We start from the raw sequence: 22,472 nt of genomic DNA on the forward strand, positions 1-22,472 counted from the left end.
TTGCTACCCTCCAGCAGCTCTGGTCAGTGGTGATGTTTTTTGATCTGACTTCACTGGCAGGTAGACTACATCAGTGGGCTTCATTGCTGACTGCTTAAATATATGACATGAAGAGGTCAATAACCAATATGATCCAAATGCTTAATTGCATGTATTCTTGCTCTGAATTGTAGTGGAGTTAATCTGTACAGCTGGTGCAGAGGTGCACTAGCATTTGAGGTCCAGATGTTCCTGTTTATTATGTAATTGCTCTGGACAAAGTAATTAGTTGAAATACCTGTGAGTTTGTTACCTGTTATTTAAACAGCTATGAGTATATATAGTTTAGAGGTCATAATCATGCTAGATCTAATACTTTGTGATAGGGAAGTAGTGTTTAAAGTGGGCAGAAACGCATCTACGATGCTAATACAAAACCAGAAAAGTCTTGAACCTTCCCCAACCTTTGTCTGGATACAAGTTCATAGAAGTGCTCTCCAAGATGAATCCTAAATAATAGGAGAATATATTTTATTCTTGGTGTAGTTTCTCATAACTGTCTATCTTAACGCTTCATGGAGACCCATACTTGTTTGAAGTGTGGGTTGTTTTTTTTTTCTTTTTCATGTAGAAAAACATACAAATGCAGTGACCTTTGCTGTAAACTCAATACACTGTAAAATATGGTAGAATATTTGTGTTAGTTTCTTGTACTGAGCTGTATTCAAACTAAATGGTAGGAAGTGGAACAAGATACTGCATTTTAGAGCTGTGTGATAGTGGTTAAGGAGAAATAAGTTTGTGTACAACTAACTTGGCTCCTAATTTAGCGTGAACATTTTGGAGCACAACATAGAAGGAGGGATTGTGTTGGTGGATCCTTAGTTCAGATGGTGATTGATCTATGTTTGGGAACCAAAAGACAGTAGGTAAAGTTGTTTGTCAAGTAGGAAGTCTTGAAGTGAGGTGGAGTAGACTTGTGTCCAGCTTCTTATTCAACAAACATGGATAGCACCAATGACCAAGACATGCAAACCTAGCAGTTTAATGGAACATTTGGCCCAGAATGGGGTGTCCTGACGGTCCAGAGAGCTGTTTGGAGTTGACACAACGATGATGGTGGTGTGTCACAGGCACCAGTTGGAATGACCACACTGACACATCAGAAACTAACTTACACAGAACTTTTAGGGGAATAAGTAGCCATCCAGGTCTTGGGCTTCTTGGAGAGTGGGGTTTGCAAGAGACAATGTGATTGACGTGGGCAGGGGAAGGGGGTCCTCTCACACTGTGTTTGAGATCCCATTATTCCAATTTCTCAAGTCCTGAAGACAAAAAGTAGGAATTACAAGACTCTGCTCTGTCACAGAGCTGTAACCTCATTGAGGTTACACAGATGCAATGGGGTGGCTCAGAAGACTGGACTGCTGCAATAGGTTGATAACAGTCTCTTCAGGAAGGACAGGCAGGGAAGCCAAGGAGGGGAGGTTGTGCTCTACACAAAGGAATGACTTGGAAGCGTGCAGCTCTGCTACAGGGTGAGTGATAGGCCTGTCAAGTCTGTATACCTCAGAATCAGAGGATAGGGCAATGATCATGAATAGTGTGGTGGGCGTTTGTTATAGACAGCCTGATCAAAAAGGGAAGAGGATGAACCTTCCAAGCAACTGGATGACATCTGCTAGTGGAAAGCCCTTGTTCTCAAGGACCACTTGAAGCACTCTGCTGGAAGGGCAGCACAGCAGGGTACGAGCAATCCAGCAGATTTCTGCAGGGTGTTTGGGGCAATATTTTGATCACAGATTATTGGAAGGACCAGCTAGGGCAAATGCTTTGCTGGATCTGCTACTTGCAAATAAAGAGGAGTTGATCAGGCAAGTAAGTCAGTGGCAGCCCATGCTGTAGTAGCTGTGAGACAGTTGGGTTTCAGATCCTGAGAGAAGTGAGGAGGGCAACTAGCAGACTAAGGCCCAGAATTTTACCTTGTTTAGAGAACTGGGAAGTGGTATCCTATAGGAAGCTGCTGTGAAGGGCGAAGGAGCACAGGACACATTAATGTCCAGACAGTTTTCTTAGACTGCAAAAACGGCTCATTCTAATGTTCATGAAAATAGCAGGCATGACAGCAAGCCTGCTAGGCTGCAGAGACAGCTCCTGACTGGAACAAAAACAGAGTCTACAAAAGGTACTGGTATTACTTACATATGCAGGAATGGAATAAAGCCAAAGCTTGGTTGGAGTTGAAACTGAAGGATGTGGAGTGCAACAGGAGAGCTCTTACAAGTATGTGGACAGCCAAAGGAAGAGTAAGCAGAACATGGCCCTGCTGCTGAATCGTGTGACAACATGGGGGTGCGGTGGGAATCTCAGAAGGGAACTGAGGTACTCAGTGCTTTCTTTGCCTTGGCTTTCACTGACAGGGCCTGTTCTCAGGTGTGACAGAATTTAAGGAGCAGAGAGAGATGCCATCCATGGTAGAGGAAGATCAAGTTACAGAGTACTTAAGTGAAATGGACATATACAGACTCATAGAACCAGGTGAGATTCACCCAAGGGAACTGGCTGACATGATTGTAAGACCTCTCCTCATCATCTTTGTGAAGTCATGGCAATTGGGGAACATCATCAGTAACTGAAAGGTGGTAAATGTTACATGCATTTTCAAAAAATACAAGAGTGGGCAACAACAGCAATGAGTGAAATAAATGGATTTGTATCATCATGATATTACAAAGATGGTAAGAGCATTTGACTTGGTATAAGTCACATAAATGCTAAGGTGCTTCTGGATCTGTATAAATTCGGTCTTCAGGTATTTCTACATATGCTGCCTTCTGAAACTTCTGCCGTTAGCCTTAGATTAGCTCATGGTAGAACTTCAGAAGTAAACTTTAGGAAGTTTGGAAGTAAAGTGCTGTTAGCAGGCTGTCATTTAAGCACTGTCGCATAGGTGCATTTTGAACTGGACTTGTGGTACTCAACGCTGGCAGCTTTCTTCAAACCTATTTATAGGATAGCTAAACAGGTCCAGAAAGATAAAATGGAGTTTAGTTGTGTATTGACAGGAATTCTGTGTAGCTGTTCAAATTAATTTAATTGTGGTGGCCTTAGCACATGGTGGGAGAGCAAGCATGTCCCTTAGAGTGGCAGCATTGCTTCTGTATTTGTTGTCTGTCTTATCCTTGATTCACAGACCATTAAGCCATTTACAACTCAGCTGCTGAATACCAGTACATACAGATGACATGACTCGTAGGCATACTGAAGCTGGTGACAGTTTACCTTATTATGACATGCTGTATGTTGTAGCAGCTCAGTAGCTGTTTCATGACTGTGAAAGCTGACAACCTGACAGTTGTTCTAAGCTATGTCATTCCTGTTTGTGAGTTAAAACCTGTTTTTAAAATGGACCTTCTATGCAGGCAAGGCTTAAGCAAGTTTGGAACCATTTAAGTTTGCTTTTATGTTTTGCTGTGAGGTGGATTACAGTGGCAAAAGAGACTTAATTTTGGAAGCCAAGGTTAATAGATTTAAATTTGATTCTTCATATGGTTTATTCCCCACCCTGATTCTCAGTCATTACCTATTACAAGCATACCATCTGACTTTCTGGGTTTATAATTCAGATTTGATAATAATAGTGTTGTCTGTTTTGTGAGTGTTTTAATACATAAGCAATAAACTAATGCTTTTGCAACTATACCTCTCTTAAATTTTGGTTCTTTGTACTTGAAAAGGTAGACAGTCTCTTTCTTCTGTGTAAATGAAGTAAAGATTCACAATAGAAATTTTCCTCTTTGAAGCAAGGTACCATGATGATGATCAAGCAGTCGTTAAAGTACTACCAGTGCGGTTCTGTTTTTGAAAGAAAGATTGCATTTGACTGCAGCTTTTCTTCAAGGTAAAAGCCAATCTAATCTGCAGAGGATTAAAAAAAAAGTGAAGATCTAAGTTTGAATTACAGAATTTGAGTGAAGAGTTATATTCTCTGGAACAGCTAGGATGATCCAAGATGAGGACTGTGGAATACTCTGGTAGTACGGATCCTCATTTTAAGATGTTTGTCTTGTGGGGTCTTTGTAAACTGAGTTCTACCTCAGTTGCAAGAACATAACACTTCCTTCACTGGTATTTGTAACTTTCTTATTCCAAGAGATTAATATTATTGATTTCCTAGAAAGTGATATTGAACATGACTTCTTAAATAAGATCAGAACTCTGTTGTCTCCAGTGCATTATGTGATTGATACATCAAACTGTTTCCTAGATCGCAGGCTGTCAGATAAACGTATTTTAAATTTTTCAGCGTAAACTATTACTTCCAGCTTTTTGTAGCAAGCAAAAAAAGAATCTATCTTAGCTAAAAAGTAGGACTTACGAATCCCTACCCTTGGCGTCCACTTTGAAGAGTCAGTTTGTTTTAATTTTTAACCTGCATTAAGTGAAAAACAAATATGTGGATTTGTTGCTAGTAGCATAGGAGAAAGGAACTGCAATTTGTAAGTACTTGTACTTGTCCAAGTACAGAATGAGATTCAGTACTCTGTTTGCCTTTCAGGCACGTTTTTGCTGATTCTGTTTCTGCTGAAGACAATGCAGTGCATTGAAATGAGGTGCAATGAAGTGAACGATATTTTCAGAACAACAGTTAAACAACATACATGTTGTTCTCACAAAAGTGAAGTGCCTCTCTTTCTGGCACTGTTCTCAAAGAACCTGCCTCCCTGTAAGCAGTGAAGTTCAGGGGGTGGAGGAATTGTGTTAGATCAGTGCAGTGTCCATTGCATCTGGCACAGTGTCTATTGTGTGTGGTGAGATTGGTCTGTCAGGTGCTCCATTAAACATGTGGATGGTAGAAGACAGGAAATGATACTTCGAGATTCAGTTGGTGGCATCTTCTGGAGTAGATTGTGTTGAAACTGCCTCAGGATGCTCTGGGTGGATTGTATTCTGACTATGTTGAATTTTCAATAAAAAGTACAGTTATATTGTGCATTGGAGATTGGAAGAAATGTTGTGATACTTTCATAAAAAGAGGACTAATACACTTACTTTACAAGCCAAATATAGCCCTCTATTTAACTTTCTTAGAACCTACTCTGCTACAGTTCTTTATTTTCCAAAATATGGATGCTAACCAACCAACTATTGCTTTACTCTTAAGCTAAACAAAGTAAATTTTGTATTTAACATAAAATACAGCATTTCTAGGGTTGTTTCAGATATGAAGTTTTTTAAAAATAGAAACAGTAAATATAATTACATCAAAAATACTTGTTCAAAACCTTCGTATTAGCTAAGTTCTCTTGCTTCTCAAGTGAATAGGAAACCACTAATGAAATGTTCATTCAGTCCTGTGCAGTATCCATACCACAGTTTACTACTTTGTGTGTAACTGGGCCACGGTGTGGCTGTGCTCTCTTGCATGCACACAAACAAGTGTAATTTCAGACACCTGCATCCAGGTCACAAATGGACTGGAGGGAAGGGAGGAGAAGACTGAGTTTTTTGGTTTTGTGGTTTACTTGAATCAAGTTAAATTACTTAGCTTACTTGAAAACTTAATGGCTTTATAATGATTGTGGTCAGTCCTAAACACATTCAAAGAAATTGAACTTTTTTTAGCTGGATCTCTTTTGACCATTCATCAGAAATTAAATGATAAATTAATTTGTTCACTGCTACAGAATATAAAGCATGTATAGAGAGCACACAGATTGCAGGAGAGTCCTTAAAGAGTATCTTCAGACTTCATTTGACTTCCTTCTGTCAATTTTACTTTGTTCACTTGGTCTTTCTCGGTATACAAGTTCAATTGTTTAGTGTCTTTGTTTGCTGCTTCTTGCTATGCCACTGGCCTCTATGTAATCTGCATCTCTGTCTTCTTACACCTTTAAGGGCTAGCATGCCTTTGCTACCATATTAAAAGCAAAGGGACAAGTCTGTATTTCTTCAATAGATAATAAAATTCAATTGAGCTGTCTCAAGCTAAATGATACCTGTCTTATTTAAAACTGTGGAGTGATTTATGCCTAATATTAGAAAGCTAAGGTAGTGAAGTTTGGAAGTGTGTATGGCAGGGAAAGAAGGATGTGTCTTGGGGATTTGGAGATAAAAGAGACTTAATGAAATAGCTGCTTCTGGCAGTTTGTAACTTGAAGTGTGCATAAAACTGCTTTTGTGCCATAGGACTGAAAGGGGGCTGATACGATCTTGATTTTTAGATTTTTCAGGAGAGAGTTAGGGAGATATAGTCAGTTCACCTCACGTCAGCACCAGGCATAGTAGTAGACATGACAATAAAGACTAGTGCTAGTGAACACATAGATAAATGCAATGAATGGAGGAGGAAGATGGACTCTGTGTTGCTTGTAAAAGATAGTGATACTTAACAAATCTTACCAAGTTCTTAGAAAATGTCAAAAAAGGTGGGGATGATACACATCTGGTGGGTTCCATTTGTTTGGACAGAGCCAGACTAATTCTGTTTGCATGTGAGTTTCACAAGATGATTGCCTGTTTTAGTATGTCCCTTGGATTTCTCTGTTGGCCACTGTCAGAACAGGGTACTACCAAGCTGGACCTCTGATCTCATGCTGTTCAGTTTGTTTTAAGAGATGGAACTGAGCATAACAAAATCAGTAGTTAACTAACTGAAAATTTCTGGAGACTGACACAGATATATTAAAGCTATTGTTTTCACATAAGTGTGTTGTGGACTCTGCTGTAGCTATTTCAGGGGAGTACATACTAAGAATGCTGTAGATTGAAATTACAAGAATACTGCTCAAGTTAGTTTCTTTAAATGTATGTTTTAATGTCTGATTAGCTCCTAAATTTGTGTTGAATGCATAAAATGTATGTACCATATACTAACTTTCCCTTTCTCAGATTGAATTTCTTCTAATTGTTTTAAATCTTGAATAAGATAAAACCTTAGTGGTTCTGAGGAGGTTTGCATGACAAAAATCAAAGGCTTTAAATTGCATGTGGCATGTTGCTTCACTATGTAGGCTGGAGATAAAGCAAGAAATAAAAATCATTAATGGTATTTTGGCTGTTTAATTTTGTGATACTGTCACTCATATGCCCAGAAGATGAGAGACAACTCTTTGTTCTTCTAAATTAGGTCTTACATTTTGTGGGTTTTTTTATGTAACATAGTCTGACTCATTTACTCTTGGGCGTTGGGTGGGGAGGAGCTATACTTTGTCCTCTGAATGTTGCTGTTGTTCACAGTCTGATATCAGGGGTTATAGTTTAAGAAAGTTCTTTCAGGTTTCCACTTTGAGGCTCTCCGTTGTAGAGATTAGGTAGACACAATGACACTGAGGGCATCTGTTTAACAGGGGCATATTGTACTCATTTCAGATGCTTCAGGATAGATACACGAGCTACCAAGATCAGTGTTTTTTATTTACCTGCAGCTTAGATCAATTATTTGGCATCTCTTTGGTAAGTTTACTTTGATAGATGTCATTCAAATCGCAGAATCTGTTAAATGAAACTTGCCATTCAGTGCTCCCTACATCTACATGAGACACTTAGCTCTGATTTATATTTTTGATCCTGTGGAATGTATCTTGAATAAGCATAGGTTATACTGTGGAATGGTAGGAGAAAAATACTGACAGATGTTATTGCCATGCAGGTGAAGTTTCACTGCTTTAGTGTAGAGTGAAAATATGTGAAAATGACCACTAAGAACTACTCTCAAAGTCCCCAGCTATTGCAAGGAACTGGTGAGCAAGGATATACTAGTAAAACCCTAAAACTACTTGTGGTTGCCAAACTAATGATTCCAAACTCGATAGTGGTTTCTTATTCAGCCTCGTAAGACGTTTACCAAGAAAGTATAGTTATAGCCCTGCTATGTATGAGGAAAATGGAAGTGGAGGAAGAAAGTTCTTGTCAAAGTAATTTTAAAGTATAGTGAAATACAAGAATGAAATCCAGGCCCTACAAACAGCCTACAAACGCTTTCTGGCAGTGCCCAAGTTTTCTGGAATGTGAAGTTGGTAGGTTAAACTGTAAAGTTACTTGGAGCAACTGTAAGTTCTCCATGTGGATTTATTTTAAAAATCTAGGTTATTCTCCCTCTCTCTCTTTCTGTGTTGAAACTTCCATTACTACTTGTACTGCTGGAGTTTCACATGTTTTTCCATAGGCAATGATGTCTTAGTATAGAACTTGACTTCACGTGTTTTAAACAAGCTGATCCAAAATTCTTTCTTGGTACAAGTAAAGCTTTGTCTAAAATTATGCAGAATAGGCTACACGCTATAAGTCTCCTTTTGTGCAGTTGGAAGTAAAACAACAATTCTTTACCTACAAACTATTCAAGATGCAATGTTGTTTTGAATGTGAAGTATGGCTTTTCCTGTCAACAACAGTTACATGTAGTACTAAGATGTATTATCTGGTTACAAAAAAAATTTAATGTGCTGCAACTTCAAATGTTAAAACACCTTTTCTTAAGTTTTTAGGGTAGTGTTTTTTGTGTAAAACAGAATAAATTTACTTGCTGAATTTCCAGTGATAACCATGCAGATGTAGGCAGGTTTTATGTAGGCATCTATGTGCTATGTAGTAGTAGGCTGATGTGGGATAGTATTCCTCCTGAAGCCCTGGCATTTTATTATGAATCATGCTGATAGATATGAAGGGTACACTTTATTTCAGTATCTATGTTGTTACCGATTGCTTGAAATGTAGTGGGATGTCTGCTTTTCTGTGTAAACATTTTTATGCAAACTGGAGGTTAGAGTATGATGACTAGCGCATGTGTATTTTCCAAATTCCATTGTGGACCTTTTGTATTGCCCCCAAAACAGGGAAGACCACCACTGTTTTAGGCTAAGTAAATATACATGTATGTACGTATGTGTGCATTTCATATTTTTATATATACAAAAAAACCCAGTGTGTGTCTGTGTACAGTTTGTGTATGGTAGAGCATACAGCAAAATAAGGAAACAGCTACTGCTTCACTCAAAGCTGGATGTTGATCATATGTTTCTAATTTATAGCTGACTTGATTAGGAGAAACTTTGTGAGGAAGTCAGGAAGAATTGTTTAGCAAATGTGACATGGCTGTACTAGGTATGTTTTAAAGCAATCTTTGAAAAATAAAATTAATTATTCCAACTTAAGTAAAGTATTTAAGAATATTGGAAGGCAAAAGAACCATATATGTTGGTGAATTCCAAATATAATGTAATTCCATAAGCATGATGTCCATGCTTATGGTGGAATAAACATTTTGTAAGCCTGGTGTTCAAGGCCGGTGTTTTGGTAGTGTTTCTAAAGGCACAGTGCAGAATATGTATCACGGAGGGATTAGTTGCTGTGAAAGGATACATTTTATTAATTGTGTTGGGTTTTTTTCTTTACCCTGAATTAGTTTTAATGGTGGCAAATACCAGACTTCTGTTATCTCCAAGCAGGTGTGTTCTACTTTAAATTGTAAAAGCTTCTTAAAGCTGAAGAGAGTTAAAAAGGACTTAGAACATATCTAGAATATTAAAATAAGGTGGTATATTGTATAATAGCTGATCAGTTACTGTCTTGAAGACTGCAAACTGGAATTATGTGAACGTTCTTAAATGTGAGTTAAGGGAGATTATTTTTAAATTATTTCTCCCAAGTAATTTTCCTGGTAATTCAACTTGTGAATTGTATGTCACCTCTGAAATACAACAACTGTTTACTCAAAAACTTACGTCACCTGGGACTTCTTGAAGAAAACTGACTTAACTGATATTACCCATGACACTTCTTTCTGAGATTCTTCTGAAAATTCTTGGCTTCAGTGATGTAACTCAGGTGTAAAAGTTTCTCAAAAGGCCAGACAGTTGTAGTTCTAAATGAGATCATGTATGATGAGACTGGTTCTGAAACATGTTGGCCTTTTCTTTCCTCCTTGCCTTATGACTAGAAGGAAGGTTTTGGTTAATCTTTGATTCTCATAAGATCTGAATCTCTTACAATGATTTAATATTTTTTCTAAGTCACTATAAATAATGATGAAAAACAGTCTCTTTTGTGGATAGGATTTCTTTAATTGCAAGAGTTGCCAATAATGTAATCAGTCATGCTGATCTTTCGATTAATACCAACTTTCTTAAGGGGTAGTTAAAATACCTTAGTTTTGTTATCTCAATAAGGTATTCTGTTTCTTTTCCTTCTAGGCTATTTACTCTCTAGAAGAGAGGGTCAGGCGGGGTCCCCTGAAAAGCCATTGTCTGATCTGGGTCGTCTCTCATACTTGGCTTACTGGAAAAGTGTCATATTAGAATACCTTAACTGCCACCATGAAAAACAAATCAGCATCAAAGGAATGAGTCGAGCTACTGGAATGTGTCCACATGATATTGCCACAACCCTGCAGCAACATAGCATGATAGATAAAAGAGAAGATAGGTCAGTGAATCTTGTAAAAAAAAAAAAAAAAAAATTTTAAAAATACTGAGACAAAACATTTACTTTCTCTACTTAAAAAACAGTTGATGTGAAAAAAATCTGTGTAAAATTCTGGCTTTAAAAATAATGATAATCATCTTACTGAAGTAGTCACTACAGCTGGATCTTGTTAATGGGATCTTACATAAAGAGTGTTTCTGCCTAAACAAATGGTGGGTTTTTTGGGTCGTCTTTCACGTCAGTGGCTATTAGAAGGGTGTGGCCACCTTGAAAGTGAAGAATTTTGTTTATTCAGTATCATCTTCTGTAAGTACAATGCCTGAGTTTTGCTTTGCAAATATCTTGCTTTGAATACCAGTGAGGGAAAAATTTGGGGTTGTGGGTGGCAGTCTCTCCTTCCATACCCCCCTTTTCAATCATTACTGAATTCACACATGCCTGGGATCAGATCAGCTCTACATGAAGTCCTCCTGCCCAAGGTTCTGGGAATGCAAGTTTCTGTTCAATGTTATGATCAATGTTGAAAGTTAGTGCACTGGGAAGGTGAGTTCCTGTTCTGTGAATATCTTCTTTTTTAATGATCTTGAATGACATTTCAATTTTAAGTGTTTTAAGTGGGCTGTTTTTGGTTTTGGGCCTGCTTTTTTTTTTTTCTTCCCATAAAATGCCTTAAATGACTTTCAATGGTATTTGTGTTTCTGGAGACCTTCTTAATTCTTTCTGGCTATCTTTCCAATCATAGAAAATTTATAATTAAAATAATAAAATTAAAATAATAAAAATTATAATTAAGCAACACTGCCTTACAAACAGTGGGTTGCCAAAAAATAAAATTAAGATCAGGAATAGCTCAGCCTCAGTAATTTTTATGTGACTAGTATTCAAAACTAATAAGTTTTGAACTAGTAAGAATGCAAGCCTTCAAAAAGCAGATTGCCTTACAGGATGTTATTATGAGAGTATTAAGAGGAGTGCTGTCATTGCATTAAAACCTTAACTTTCTGGGGTGCTTATTTATGGACAACCAGATGGGGACAAATGCATTTTAAGGGAGAATCAAATATGTATTCATTACTTACATGCAGGTTCTGCCCTGTCACAAATTATTATAGGCCCTGAATACTGACACCCAATTAGAAAATAAAATTTTTTCGTCTATAGAATTCAAAATAATTTATGAACAAAGTCAGTTAGTCTTTTTTCACAGGTAGTAAAGCTTACACAGGGAAATGAACTGACCTGGCTATAGGCATCCGGAAGGTCAGTGGCTGAGCCAGGAAAAGAAATCACATCTTTGAAATTCCTGCCAGACACTTGCCATACCTGATCCAGGTTCACCTGGATTTCTTTTTTTTTTTTTAAACATTCTCTCAGTGAAAAGCAATGTTGTCACTTAAGCTAGCTGATTTTTACAGCATTTGAAATCCTTGCTAAAAAAAACAACATTTTTTTGGTTGTTTAGAATTGTATAGTTCTTTGTAACAGGAGACTTTGATGGGATATGTGCTAGTATGTTAGCATACTGTGCTATTATGTTAGTCTTTACCTACTTCTGATATGCTACTTCATTTCATAGTAATTAGTTGTTTCCTACGGCATCAGCATAGGACTAAGGTACATTTTTGTATTTCGTTAGAAAACATATGTTTCTAACTTGCTTTCTTGTCCAGTTAGCTGCTATCTTCAGTTGTAATATTAATGACTTTCTCACTCTTTACTTGATGATCCACAGTGTTTTCTATTTATTGCTTGTATGTCATATTAAAATTGGAAATTGTTCTGGCAGTGACTGAAGTGCCAACACTAAACCTCTTGCATGGATTTAGAGTAGTTAACTATGAAACCCTTACTTTCCTTTCCATTGTCCTAGTGATGTTTAGTATTGAGCTTTCACCTCATAAACTGTTGTTTCCTCACTTCCTCTTAGTAAACGGTCAGTAGTTTAAGTGTGTTAGCTATGTGTGTCAGCTGATGTTTTTAGTTTGATGTATCCATTTATTTATCCATCTATTTTCACAGATTATTGTGCAAAAGGATTTAAACTGTAGGAAGACTGTTTTAGGTGATCACTTTCTAAAATAAATTACTGTTTATTGGATTGTAGATTTGTAATTATTAGAAGGGAGAAGCTGATTTCAAGTCATATGGAGAAACTGAAAGCGAATCCACGCATCAATGAAGTAGATCCTGAAAGCTTGAGGTGGACTCCTTTGCTGGTTTCTAATGCTGCAGTTTCTGAAGAAGAGAGAGAAGCAGAAAAGGAGGTAATAGCAGAAACTTCTTATTCTGAATTTCCCTTCCTTTTGATTTCGTCACTGAATATTCAACATTAGGCTGTCTTAAATAGAGCAGTTTTAACTTTGACCACTGCTTAATGGTAGAAGATACTGATATTCTTGTAATGCACAATTTCTGGAACCTGTGCAGCAAGGCATGCTAACTTGGGGGATGAATATGAAAACTTAAAACATGAGTCACTTGTCATGTATTTATCAGTCTTGAGGTAGTTGAAGAGCATGTAATCAGATCAAATTTGGTGCAGAGCTCAGGGGCTGCAGTGTCAATCGATTCTTTGTGTTATGAACTTGCTCAAAGTGATCCATGTCAGTGGGCATGTAATGTAGTGCTAAAGGACTTAAATCAATTCACTGCATCATTAATAGTGCTAAATATCCCATGAAATGCAATCTTCTTTGGTTTGTTATCCTAACTGTTGTAAAGGAGCTGCTAGATGATTCAGCTGAAATGCTGTTGCTAGGTTAGCCAGTAGTGCTAATCAGGGTTGACTTATTGTAACTCTTTAGCTGAACGTAAAGGATATGGCTAAGTAAATGCTGTTTCAGTGACCCATTATTTTAACCTCAACCCTTCAGGCTGAGCGTCTGATGGAGCAAGCTAGCTGCTGGGAAAAGGAAGAGCAAGAAATATTCTCCACGAGAACTAATAGTAGGCAATCACCTGCAAAAGTACAATCTAAAAATAAATATTTGCGATCTCCAGAAAGTGTGGCAGTGGTGGGGGAGCGAGGGCAATCCACAGAGCAATCTAAGGAAAGCAGCGAGGAGGATGGCGGCGATGAGAATCAGCAGAGTTCTCCTCCCCGGCTGACAAAGCCACAGTCGCTGGCCATAAAAAGAAAGGTGTGTTACTTCAATGGTTTGGTTTAAAGTCATTCATCTCTGTTTTCAATCAAATCATTATCATGGAAATAACAATGTGGTTTTTTACAAACACTTATTAGACTGTTTTAATCCTTTCCATATTGTTCGTGGACTGAAGAACAACTGAACAACCACTGAACAACTCCTGGCTTCTGTTTTTTCCCCTCTGTCCAATTTTTTTAGCTTTCAGATTTTTCCCAGAACTGTAAAATACTAGTGACACAAAAAAATCAGAATTTCCTGTTAATTTTTAAACTAGTGATTGCCCTCTGCTGTTTGACATTGGTATTGGTTCAGTATTTTAACGGTTCTTTTAAGATGGAGTCCAGCTTGTGGGGTTTGTCTTTTTATTGTTTTTAATATAGGAGCTCCTTAAAGAGGAATACTGTTTTTCAAAAGAAAACGCTGTTAAAACAAAAGGGTTTTTTTACCTGTATTCTTCTAATTTAACTTAAATGTTAAATTCTGGTTACTGCACTCTTTGCATAATTCTTAATTTCTTTGAAAAATCAGATATTTGAATGGTTTAAATTAGTAAACTAATTATCCTAAGATTTTAAAGCACTCAGCATATGTATTTAAGTGTCTCTGGTGAGAATTTCTGTCCTTTCGTTTATACTTCAGATGAGCAAACTTAACTATAAATCTGTGAGAATGCATAATAATAGAAATATAAACTGTTGAACAGTTTTTTTTTCTTTGTAGCAGCCAACTGTAGAATTCTTTTAGTGTATGGTTGAGACCCATGTGAAGCTTGAGGTGTGCTTCCTTTGCTGTTACCTATTTTTCTATATGCATACTTATTTCTAAAATAGCAGAAACCGGAAATGTAAAAGAATAAATGTTGATACTTGTGAAGGTTGTTGGAGAATTATAAGTCTACAGAGGAAAAATATGTAAGTGCAATTCATGTATTATTGCTATGAAGATTATTTGACAGAAGAAGGCAAAAGTCATTACAATGTGAAGAAAATTCTAGTCTTAATTTTCACCTACGGAAAGGTTTGTATGCATGTATACATACGTACCTATTTTAACTGTTTAGATGTTTTACTTTTGGATTCTATCTATATTTGAATTTGATGCAATGTCAGGTATTTTTTTGAATGAGTAAACAGATTATTCTAAACTCACTTTACAAAAAATTACTTACTTATGGCCAGAGTCAGCTAACAAACAGGAATGTAGGAAGAGTTACATTTGTGGAATTATTTTTCAGAGACCTTTCATACTGAAAAAGAAAAGGGGCCGTAAACGCAGAAGGATTAATAGCAGTGTTACAACAGAGACAATTTCTGAAACAACAGAGGTGTTGAATGAGCCATTTGATAACTCAGATGAAGAGCGGCCCATGCCACAGCTGGAACCTACATGTGAGATGGATGGGGAAGATGATGACTTGAAGCCTGTGATTAGAAAAGCTTTTGAGTATCAACCTGGGCAGCAGAAACAGGAGAAGGAGGAAGAGGAAGAGCAGAACAAGGAGAAGAAAGATATTAGTTGTTACAAGAGTGATGACAATTGTACAAGTAAGCTGAAAATCTTCTTATATCTTCACAAAGTTAATTTGTCAGGTGGCCTTCAAAGGAAGGTGTTTATTTTTGTCATAAATCTGGAAATTATTAACAAGATGTATTCAACCATTTTGGTCTTAAAATCTTATGATCTTAATAATGCTTTCTGCTTAGGGGTGCTACTAGAGCCATTGATCTCATGTGGTTTATTAGAATTCAGTGGTGGCTTCAGATTTTTTTTGTTTTGTTTCTATTGTGTTTACTTCTTTTGTTATTCCTGACCCACTAATGTTATAATCTGGTTTTTATGTTCAGAAAACAAATGTTTTCCAGTCTGAAGCGCTGCAGTCCTTGTCATGTTGCCAAAACCAACTTTATGTTCCTACAACAGGGCATTTCATACTCGACAGAGCAGGGATATCACTGGAATATTGTCTAAATTGGTTTTGTATCCTTGGTAAAGGATACAAGCAAAAAGTAAGATTTGATTTACACAACTATCTTCCTGTTGAGCATTATTGGTAATTCATTAAATGTTTGTTGTTTCTGGGGTATAATATGTCCTTAGCACGAGGGCCCCTCTTTATTTTTCCCCACAAAAGAGAGGGATAGTTTTAAATGTTCTTTCAAAGCTGCTTATCTAGTTTGATTTCAAGGATATTTCCTGGCAGAAAAGCTAACGGATGAATAGTGAAGCTACTAATGAACTATTCTGAACATATATTCATCCCTTGACCTCCTGGCTCTCAAATTGTGCTTCTAAGTTTTACTTCTAGAATGAATGACTGGATTCTTGAGTCTATAGATCTTCTCTAAGAAGCCAGTGGGTACTATTTTAGTATTTTCATAATTGCATGGCAAGTTTAATCTTTGATCCTCAGTTCAGGGATCATGCACTAATTTCTATTTTAAACAGCTTTTGTGCAACTAGAGCAACCACACTTATGGATATTGGCGCTGTTACAAACCAGTGCACAGGTACATTAGAATATTACTGCTTTTTCCTACTTCTCAACAGAAACAGATTAAACTAATAGTAGTCAATTCAGAGTGTTCCAGCTATGTCCCAGTGGTCAGGTTTGCACTGCTTTAACTAGACTGATATTGTGTCTTTGTCTGTGGACCATGTCGTCACATTAATTGACTGTAGGAGTGTTATAACACTACAGTGAGAGGCAGAACGTGGCAAAGGAGTATCACTGAAGCCATTACACTCCCGAGTGCAGCATGTTACATCCTGAGAGTTCTCCCTCTTTCTGGTGTATATGTTAGTGGTATCTGGGGAGAGAGGAGAGAAGTGAATGTGTTTAGGTAGGGGTTTTTTATAGTCAATGGATTAATTTAGTGTACTGATGCACTCTGTTTAATTTCAATTATCTTTTGCCTTTTGTCATACATTGTGAGCTGTGTCATGATACGCTGCCCATGAGAAGATACTAGAATGAGCCACCTGGGTTTTTTTTCAATGTGGTACCAAAGCATGATTATATTCTTACTATGGCTTGTCCTCCAGAACGGTCAAACAGGAAACTCCAGACTCTCATGTTATTACTGTCAAAAGAGATAAATGTGCTTTAGATCAATGTCTATATAAAGTGATGGCATACCTCTATTCTAAAAACAAAGGCTGATAATCAAATATTTGAACAATATTTTTGCTTTAACTTACATGTGGTTTAATTCTCTGGGATTCTCCTAGCGTATAAGTGATGGTTCTGATGGTCACTGTTAAAAGGCCACCAAACAAGAACAGCTTTACGTATCTGTGTGTGTTTGAGTTGTAGATATTATGTCATTCTGTTGTGGTTTGAGATCTGTTTATAACTCTTGTTCCAGAGTTTCTTAATACATTTTGAGTTTATAAATTACTTTTGGGTTTATATTTTAAAACATATTGATTAGTTTGTGCAAGCTAAGACTTTTCTTTTGTCTCTATTTATTGCTTCCCAAAGATAATACAGATGATGTAGCTGTGTTGGAAGAAAGCACTAAAGACAATCTTGAACCTTTAAAGAGTAAGCAGAGTTGGCCCAAAGGAGTTAAGCGTGGTCCATCTAAATGGAGGCAAAGCAAAGAAAGAAAACCTGGCTTTAAACTGAATTTATACACTCCACCGGAGACTCCTATGGAGCCTGACTATCAGGTACTGGTGGAGGAACAAAAGGAAGTAGCTGAAGACAAGCCCTGCTCAGTTCCTGCTGTTACAGAGGAAGCGATTAAAGAGCCTCTTGAGGTATTACCACCACCAGATAATGAGGGAAAAGAGGTAGAACCGGAACCTCTGCATCCACCCAGTGAACCCTTTGAAAAACAAGAAAATGATATAATGAAAGCTGAGGAAGAAGAAAGGAATGTAGAAGAATGTGGAATCAATTCAAAAGGTCAAGAAAAAGACAAAGCAGAAGAGGTCTTTCTGCAAAAAGAGGAGTCTGTGCATTTGGATGATCAGGAGGAGGAGGAGGAGGATGATGAAGAACCTTCTCACAATGAGGATCATGATGCAGATGATGAAGACGATAGCCACATGGGTTCAACAGAAGTGGAGAAAGAGGAATTGCCTGGTGAAGCTTTCAAAGAAATGCTGGAAACACAGCAATCTTTTTTAGACGTAAATGTTCAAACTGGTAATTCGAATCAGGAGGACTTAATGGATTGTGGTGTTCACCTTGCAGCTGCTGACTGTGAAAGTGACCAGAAAGAACTTGCTGCAGATTCAGACCCGGTGCCTGAATCTGATGATGATCATACAGATAACAACCAGGACCAAAAAGCTGGTGAAGAATTACATTCCAATTTCAAGGGAGAGAGTACTGAGACCATGGAGATTGATTCAGAGACAGTTCAAGCAGTACAGTCTCTAACCCAAGAAGCAAGTGAACATGAAGATACATTTCAGGACTGTGCTGAGACTCAGGAGGCCTGTAGAAGTTTGCAAAACTATGCCCGTAATGACCAAAGTCCCCAGATGACCACACTGGATGATTGTCAGCAGTCTGACCACAGTAGCCCAGTTTCGTCTGTGCACTCTCATCCCAGCCAGTCAGTTCGTTCTGTTAATAGTCCAAATGTTGCTCCTTTAGAGAACAGCTATGCTCAGATCAGCCCAGATCAGAGTGCCATTTCTGTGCCATCTCTACAGAACATGGAGACCAGCCCAATGATGGATGTTCCCTCAGTTTCTGATCATTCGCAACAAGTTGTGGATAGTGGTTTTAGTGACTTAGGGAGCATTGAGAGCACAACAGAAAACTATGAAAACCCAAGCAGTTACGATTCTACAATGGGTAGTAGTATCTGTGGAAACAATTCTTCTCAAAACAGTTGCTCGTACAGTAGCCTTACGTCTAGTAGCCTAACACAGAGTAGCTGTGCAGTGACACAGCAGATGTCTAGCATTAATGGAAGCTGCAGTATGATGCAACAAACAAACATCAATTCTCCTCCCACTTGTAATGTAAAATCTCCCCAAGGCTGTGTTGTTGAAAGGCCTCCAAGCAGCAACCAACAGTTATCCCAGTGCAGCATGGCCGCTAATTTTACACCACCTATGCAGTTAACTGAAATCCCTGAGACTGGCAATGCCAACATTGGATTATATGAAAGAATGGGGCAGAGTGAATTTGGAGCAGGGCATTACTCTCAGCCATCTGCCACCTTCAGCCTTGCCAAACTGCAACAGTTAACTAACACGCTTATGGATCATTCTTTGCCTTACAGCCATTCAGCTGCTGTAACTTCCTATGCAAACAGTGCCTCTTTGTCTACTCCCTTAAGTAATACAGGGCTTGTTCAGCTTTCTCAGTCTCCACATGCTGTTCCTGGAGGACCCCAAGCACAGGCTACCATGACCCCTCCCCCCAACCTTACTCCTCCTCCCATGAATTTGCCACCCCCTCTTTTGCAGCGTAATATGACTTCGTCAAATATTGGAATATCCCACACCCAAAGACTGCAGACTCAGATGGCCAGCAAAGGTCATGTTTCTGTAAGAACCAAATCCACGCCTCTGCCACCCGCTGCTGCAGCCCATCAGCCACAAATTTATGGGCGTGCTTCACAGACTGTGGCCATGCAAGGGCCAGCACGGACCTTAACGATGCAGCGTGGTATGAACATGAGTGTAAATTTGATGCCAGCCCCAGCTTATAATGTCAACTCAGTGAACATGAATATGAATACCCTCAATGCTATGAATGGTTATAGTATGTCCCAGCCAATGATGAATAGTGGATATCACAGTAATCATGGGTATATGAATCAAACGCCCCAGTACCCTATGCAGATGCAGATGGGGATGATGGGAACTCAGCCATATGCACAGCAACCAATGCAGACAGCACCCCACAGTAACATGATGTACACTCCTCCGGGGCATCATGGCTACATGAATACAGGCATGTCTAAACAGTCTCTTAATGGATCCTACATGAGAAGGTAGGCCCTTTGGAGAGACAGACTACCAAACTGGCATATTGGATTGATCTGCACAAATATCCTTTGGAGAGTACGATTTCAAAACCAGCACTTGGTGTGAATGCAAAAACGTTTGTTGGCACCATTTAAAAGCTGTATGCAGCAGAAAGCCTTATACAAGTTTTTCTTTTTTCTTTATTTCTTGTTTTGGTTTTTGTTTCATTTTGGCTTTTTTAACTTTATGGGATTTAACTTTTCTTCTCTTTTTCTTTGGGAGGAATTAGGTGGTTTTCCATTTTTTTGTTTATTTCATTGAGCTTGAAGTTCTCTGGAAAGGAAGAACTCTTTCTATGAACTGCAATTACACAGCAGCTGATGGTTCAGAGCCATTTTATGTGCCTGCTCCCATTAAAAATGTGGATAAATAGACTCCAAAACTATCAGACAGTACTGGATCGTGGGCTTTTTCTCTCTCCTTTCCCCACATGTAAATGCCTTTTAGCAGTTCCTTTATTGTATTATTTTGTTTCTGAAGGTGACACTTCTGCATGCCGCTAATGTCTTTGTTAGTGACAGTGCATTTTGTAGTACTGTACAAGTGTTGTGCTTAACAGTAAGCCATTTCTTAATTTTTTTGCCTTGATTAGGTTACCCTAGTTTGAGGGGTAAAAAAAACAGAACTATATTTTTGTTAATTATAAAACTTGTAAAAAATAATAAAAAAAAAAAGCTGTAAAAGCTATTCACATTTTGGTTAGTTCAAAGGGTTTTATTGCTGTATGTTTAGTGTAAAGTTGAGACTCTTTTCCATTTTTGTGACCAGTTTCTTTGGGGCTGGGGTAGGAAAAAAGGCAGCTTTCTGTTTTATAAATACTGTTATGTTGGGGTTTTTTGATTGAAACATCTCAGTGTTTATTTGTCAAGTTTTGAAACATTTTCATACATGTCCAAATACTTGGCAGGATTTAAAAAAAAGTAGTGAATTGTGTGTAAAGTTGCTATTTTATGGAAATGCCTCTAACTTTACATTTTCATTCCATCTGTAGATTTTTCTATCTTTATAAAATATTGGAGTTATTTTTTAAGGGAAAAAATAGAGCAGTAGCGTGTGAATAGCTCAAACTAAGCTTACAGATCGCATGTAAAAAGGCAAAAGTTATTTGTGTCTGTTTATATTGCTTCCTTTTTTGTAGCCTTTGTACCTGTACAGAGTGACTGTAAGGGCCGAACAGAAGAGGCTTGATACATGTAAAAATAGGACCCAGTGACACTCTTGTATTTATCTGTTATCTTTTTAGTCATTCACTTTAAAAAAAAAAAAATACACACACAAAAAAACCCACCCAAGAAACAAAAATAAAAACTGCAAAAAACAACACCCCCCCCCAGCTGTACATTTTAACATAAAATAAATTATGATGAGCCATTTTTAGCCTCTTGTGTCTTGTCGTAGTTTGATGTTGCATGGGAATTACCTCCTGAAACAATGTTTGTTATAGTGCTCTCACATGCTTGATCTAAAGCCCATTGAGGTTGATGGGGTTTGGATTAGGCTGTTAGAGCCTAAGTGTAGGTTACTCATCATAATTGCGTACACTTTGTGAAAATAAGAGAGTATCCAAGATTATTTTTTTTAATAATCTTAATAAAATATTGAATAAATATGTATTTAATACATTACAAGATTGTCAATATTTAATGTATGAAACTTCTTTCCTATAGAAAGTGTTATTATATGTGTAAAAGGGTAAATGATAGACATGGTGTTTCAACTGTCTTAATGATAGAATTGTAATCTCTTCCTTTGTCATTGTTGCTGGGTTACAAGACGATGCAAATCTTGTGTTGAACCTCTGAGTTCTGTGTATATACATGTATATGTGCACACACAAACACATACATATATGAACACTTCTAATCTAGTGATAGAAGGTCTGTAAAAATCAAGAAGGATGTCTGTCTGTGGAGCTCGTGAGTGGACCAAGTTTAAGTTGGGTGCATGTGAATCTGCACCAGAAAAAATCCTTGTAAGAATTTTTCAAAACGCTTCTAATGTGAATGCTGCCACTGAATCCTGCTTCTAGCCTGCTGACACTGCAGAAAGGTTGCTAGCTAAGGTGAAGGGATTGGTTTTCTTGACTGAAAACTCGATGTCCCCATTCCAGTGTATAAATCAGCTTTATAGATGATATTTTATATGCTTAAAAGTCAGAGAAATGTATATTTCAATAAAACCCCCAAAGTGTGTGGTGTTGCAAAATCAGGAAACTGATAGTACAGATTCGTGTGCATAACCTGTTCAATTTTAATATGATGGGGCAGCAGTCTAAAATAGTGGATCTGAATGAAAGCTAAAATTGCTGGTCAAATGGTAATTTGCAATAACTTGTGTTTTAGGAGTTTGGAATACTTGATAAGGAGAGCACAGTACAACAAAGATCTCTGTTCTTGCACTTAGACTGTTAAATTTATTTTTTGAAGACAGAGGATATTCATAGTACTTAAACTGTATGTGTGTTCATCTTCACAAAGTCACTGTCACCTTTTTTTTATGCTTAGGAAAAGGGAAGTTGAACAGTTAACGTGCAGCCTTCAAGTGTGTATAACTAGGACCTTGTATCTTTATTGAATAACTGCATCTCAAAGTAGGACTATGTCTTGTGATTTTTTCATTTGTGTGTTTTTACAGTGAGTGAAAAAGGTACCTGGGTCTTTATCCGTTGCTGTTTAGTTTCAGGTTTCCAAGCCTGCAACATAGAAGCAAATCAGACCTTCTTACCATTTTAGTATGTGCTAACCTGAAACAGAGCATCCTGACTCCAGCATATTGCTAAAATTCTGTATTTGCAATATATGGATTAAAAGTTGGGTGGAAAATGATGTACTGTGTGTGCACAACAGGCAAGTTTCCGGCATTATTTTTTTATTTCAGAACTGAATTCCTTTCAGGAGGACAAATGGCTCTCCTACATCTTTTTCCATA

General features: G+C 37.6%; 1 protein-coding gene across 1 annotated transcript in view; it reads left to right on the plus strand.

The window, feature by feature from the left end:
• The window catches only part of KAT6B (K(lysine) acetyltransferase 6B), a 57,821-nt gene extending 36,906 nt beyond the window's left edge, over positions 1-20,915 (plus strand). Inside the window, exons 12-16 of the mRNA XM_009701701.1 lie at positions 10,170-10,401; positions 12,506-12,665; positions 13,275-13,541; positions 14,782-15,091; positions 17,029-20,915. Coding sequence (XP_009700003.1) covers positions 10,170-10,401; positions 12,506-12,665; positions 13,275-13,541; positions 14,782-15,091; positions 17,029-19,514 — 3,455 coding nt within the window. The 3' untranslated portion in view covers positions 19,515-20,915. The remainder of the gene's footprint in view (positions 1-10,169; positions 10,402-12,505; positions 12,666-13,274; positions 13,542-14,781; positions 15,092-17,028) is intronic.
• The last annotated feature ends 1,557 nt before the right edge of the window (positions 20,916-22,472 follow it).

This window comes from Cariama cristata, unplaced genomic scaffold, assembly GCF_000690535.1.
Source record: "Cariama cristata isolate BGI_N322 unplaced genomic scaffold, ASM69053v1 scaffold20096, whole genome shotgun sequence".
NCBI lineage: Eukaryota > Metazoa > Chordata > Aves > Cariamiformes > Cariamidae > Cariama > Cariama cristata.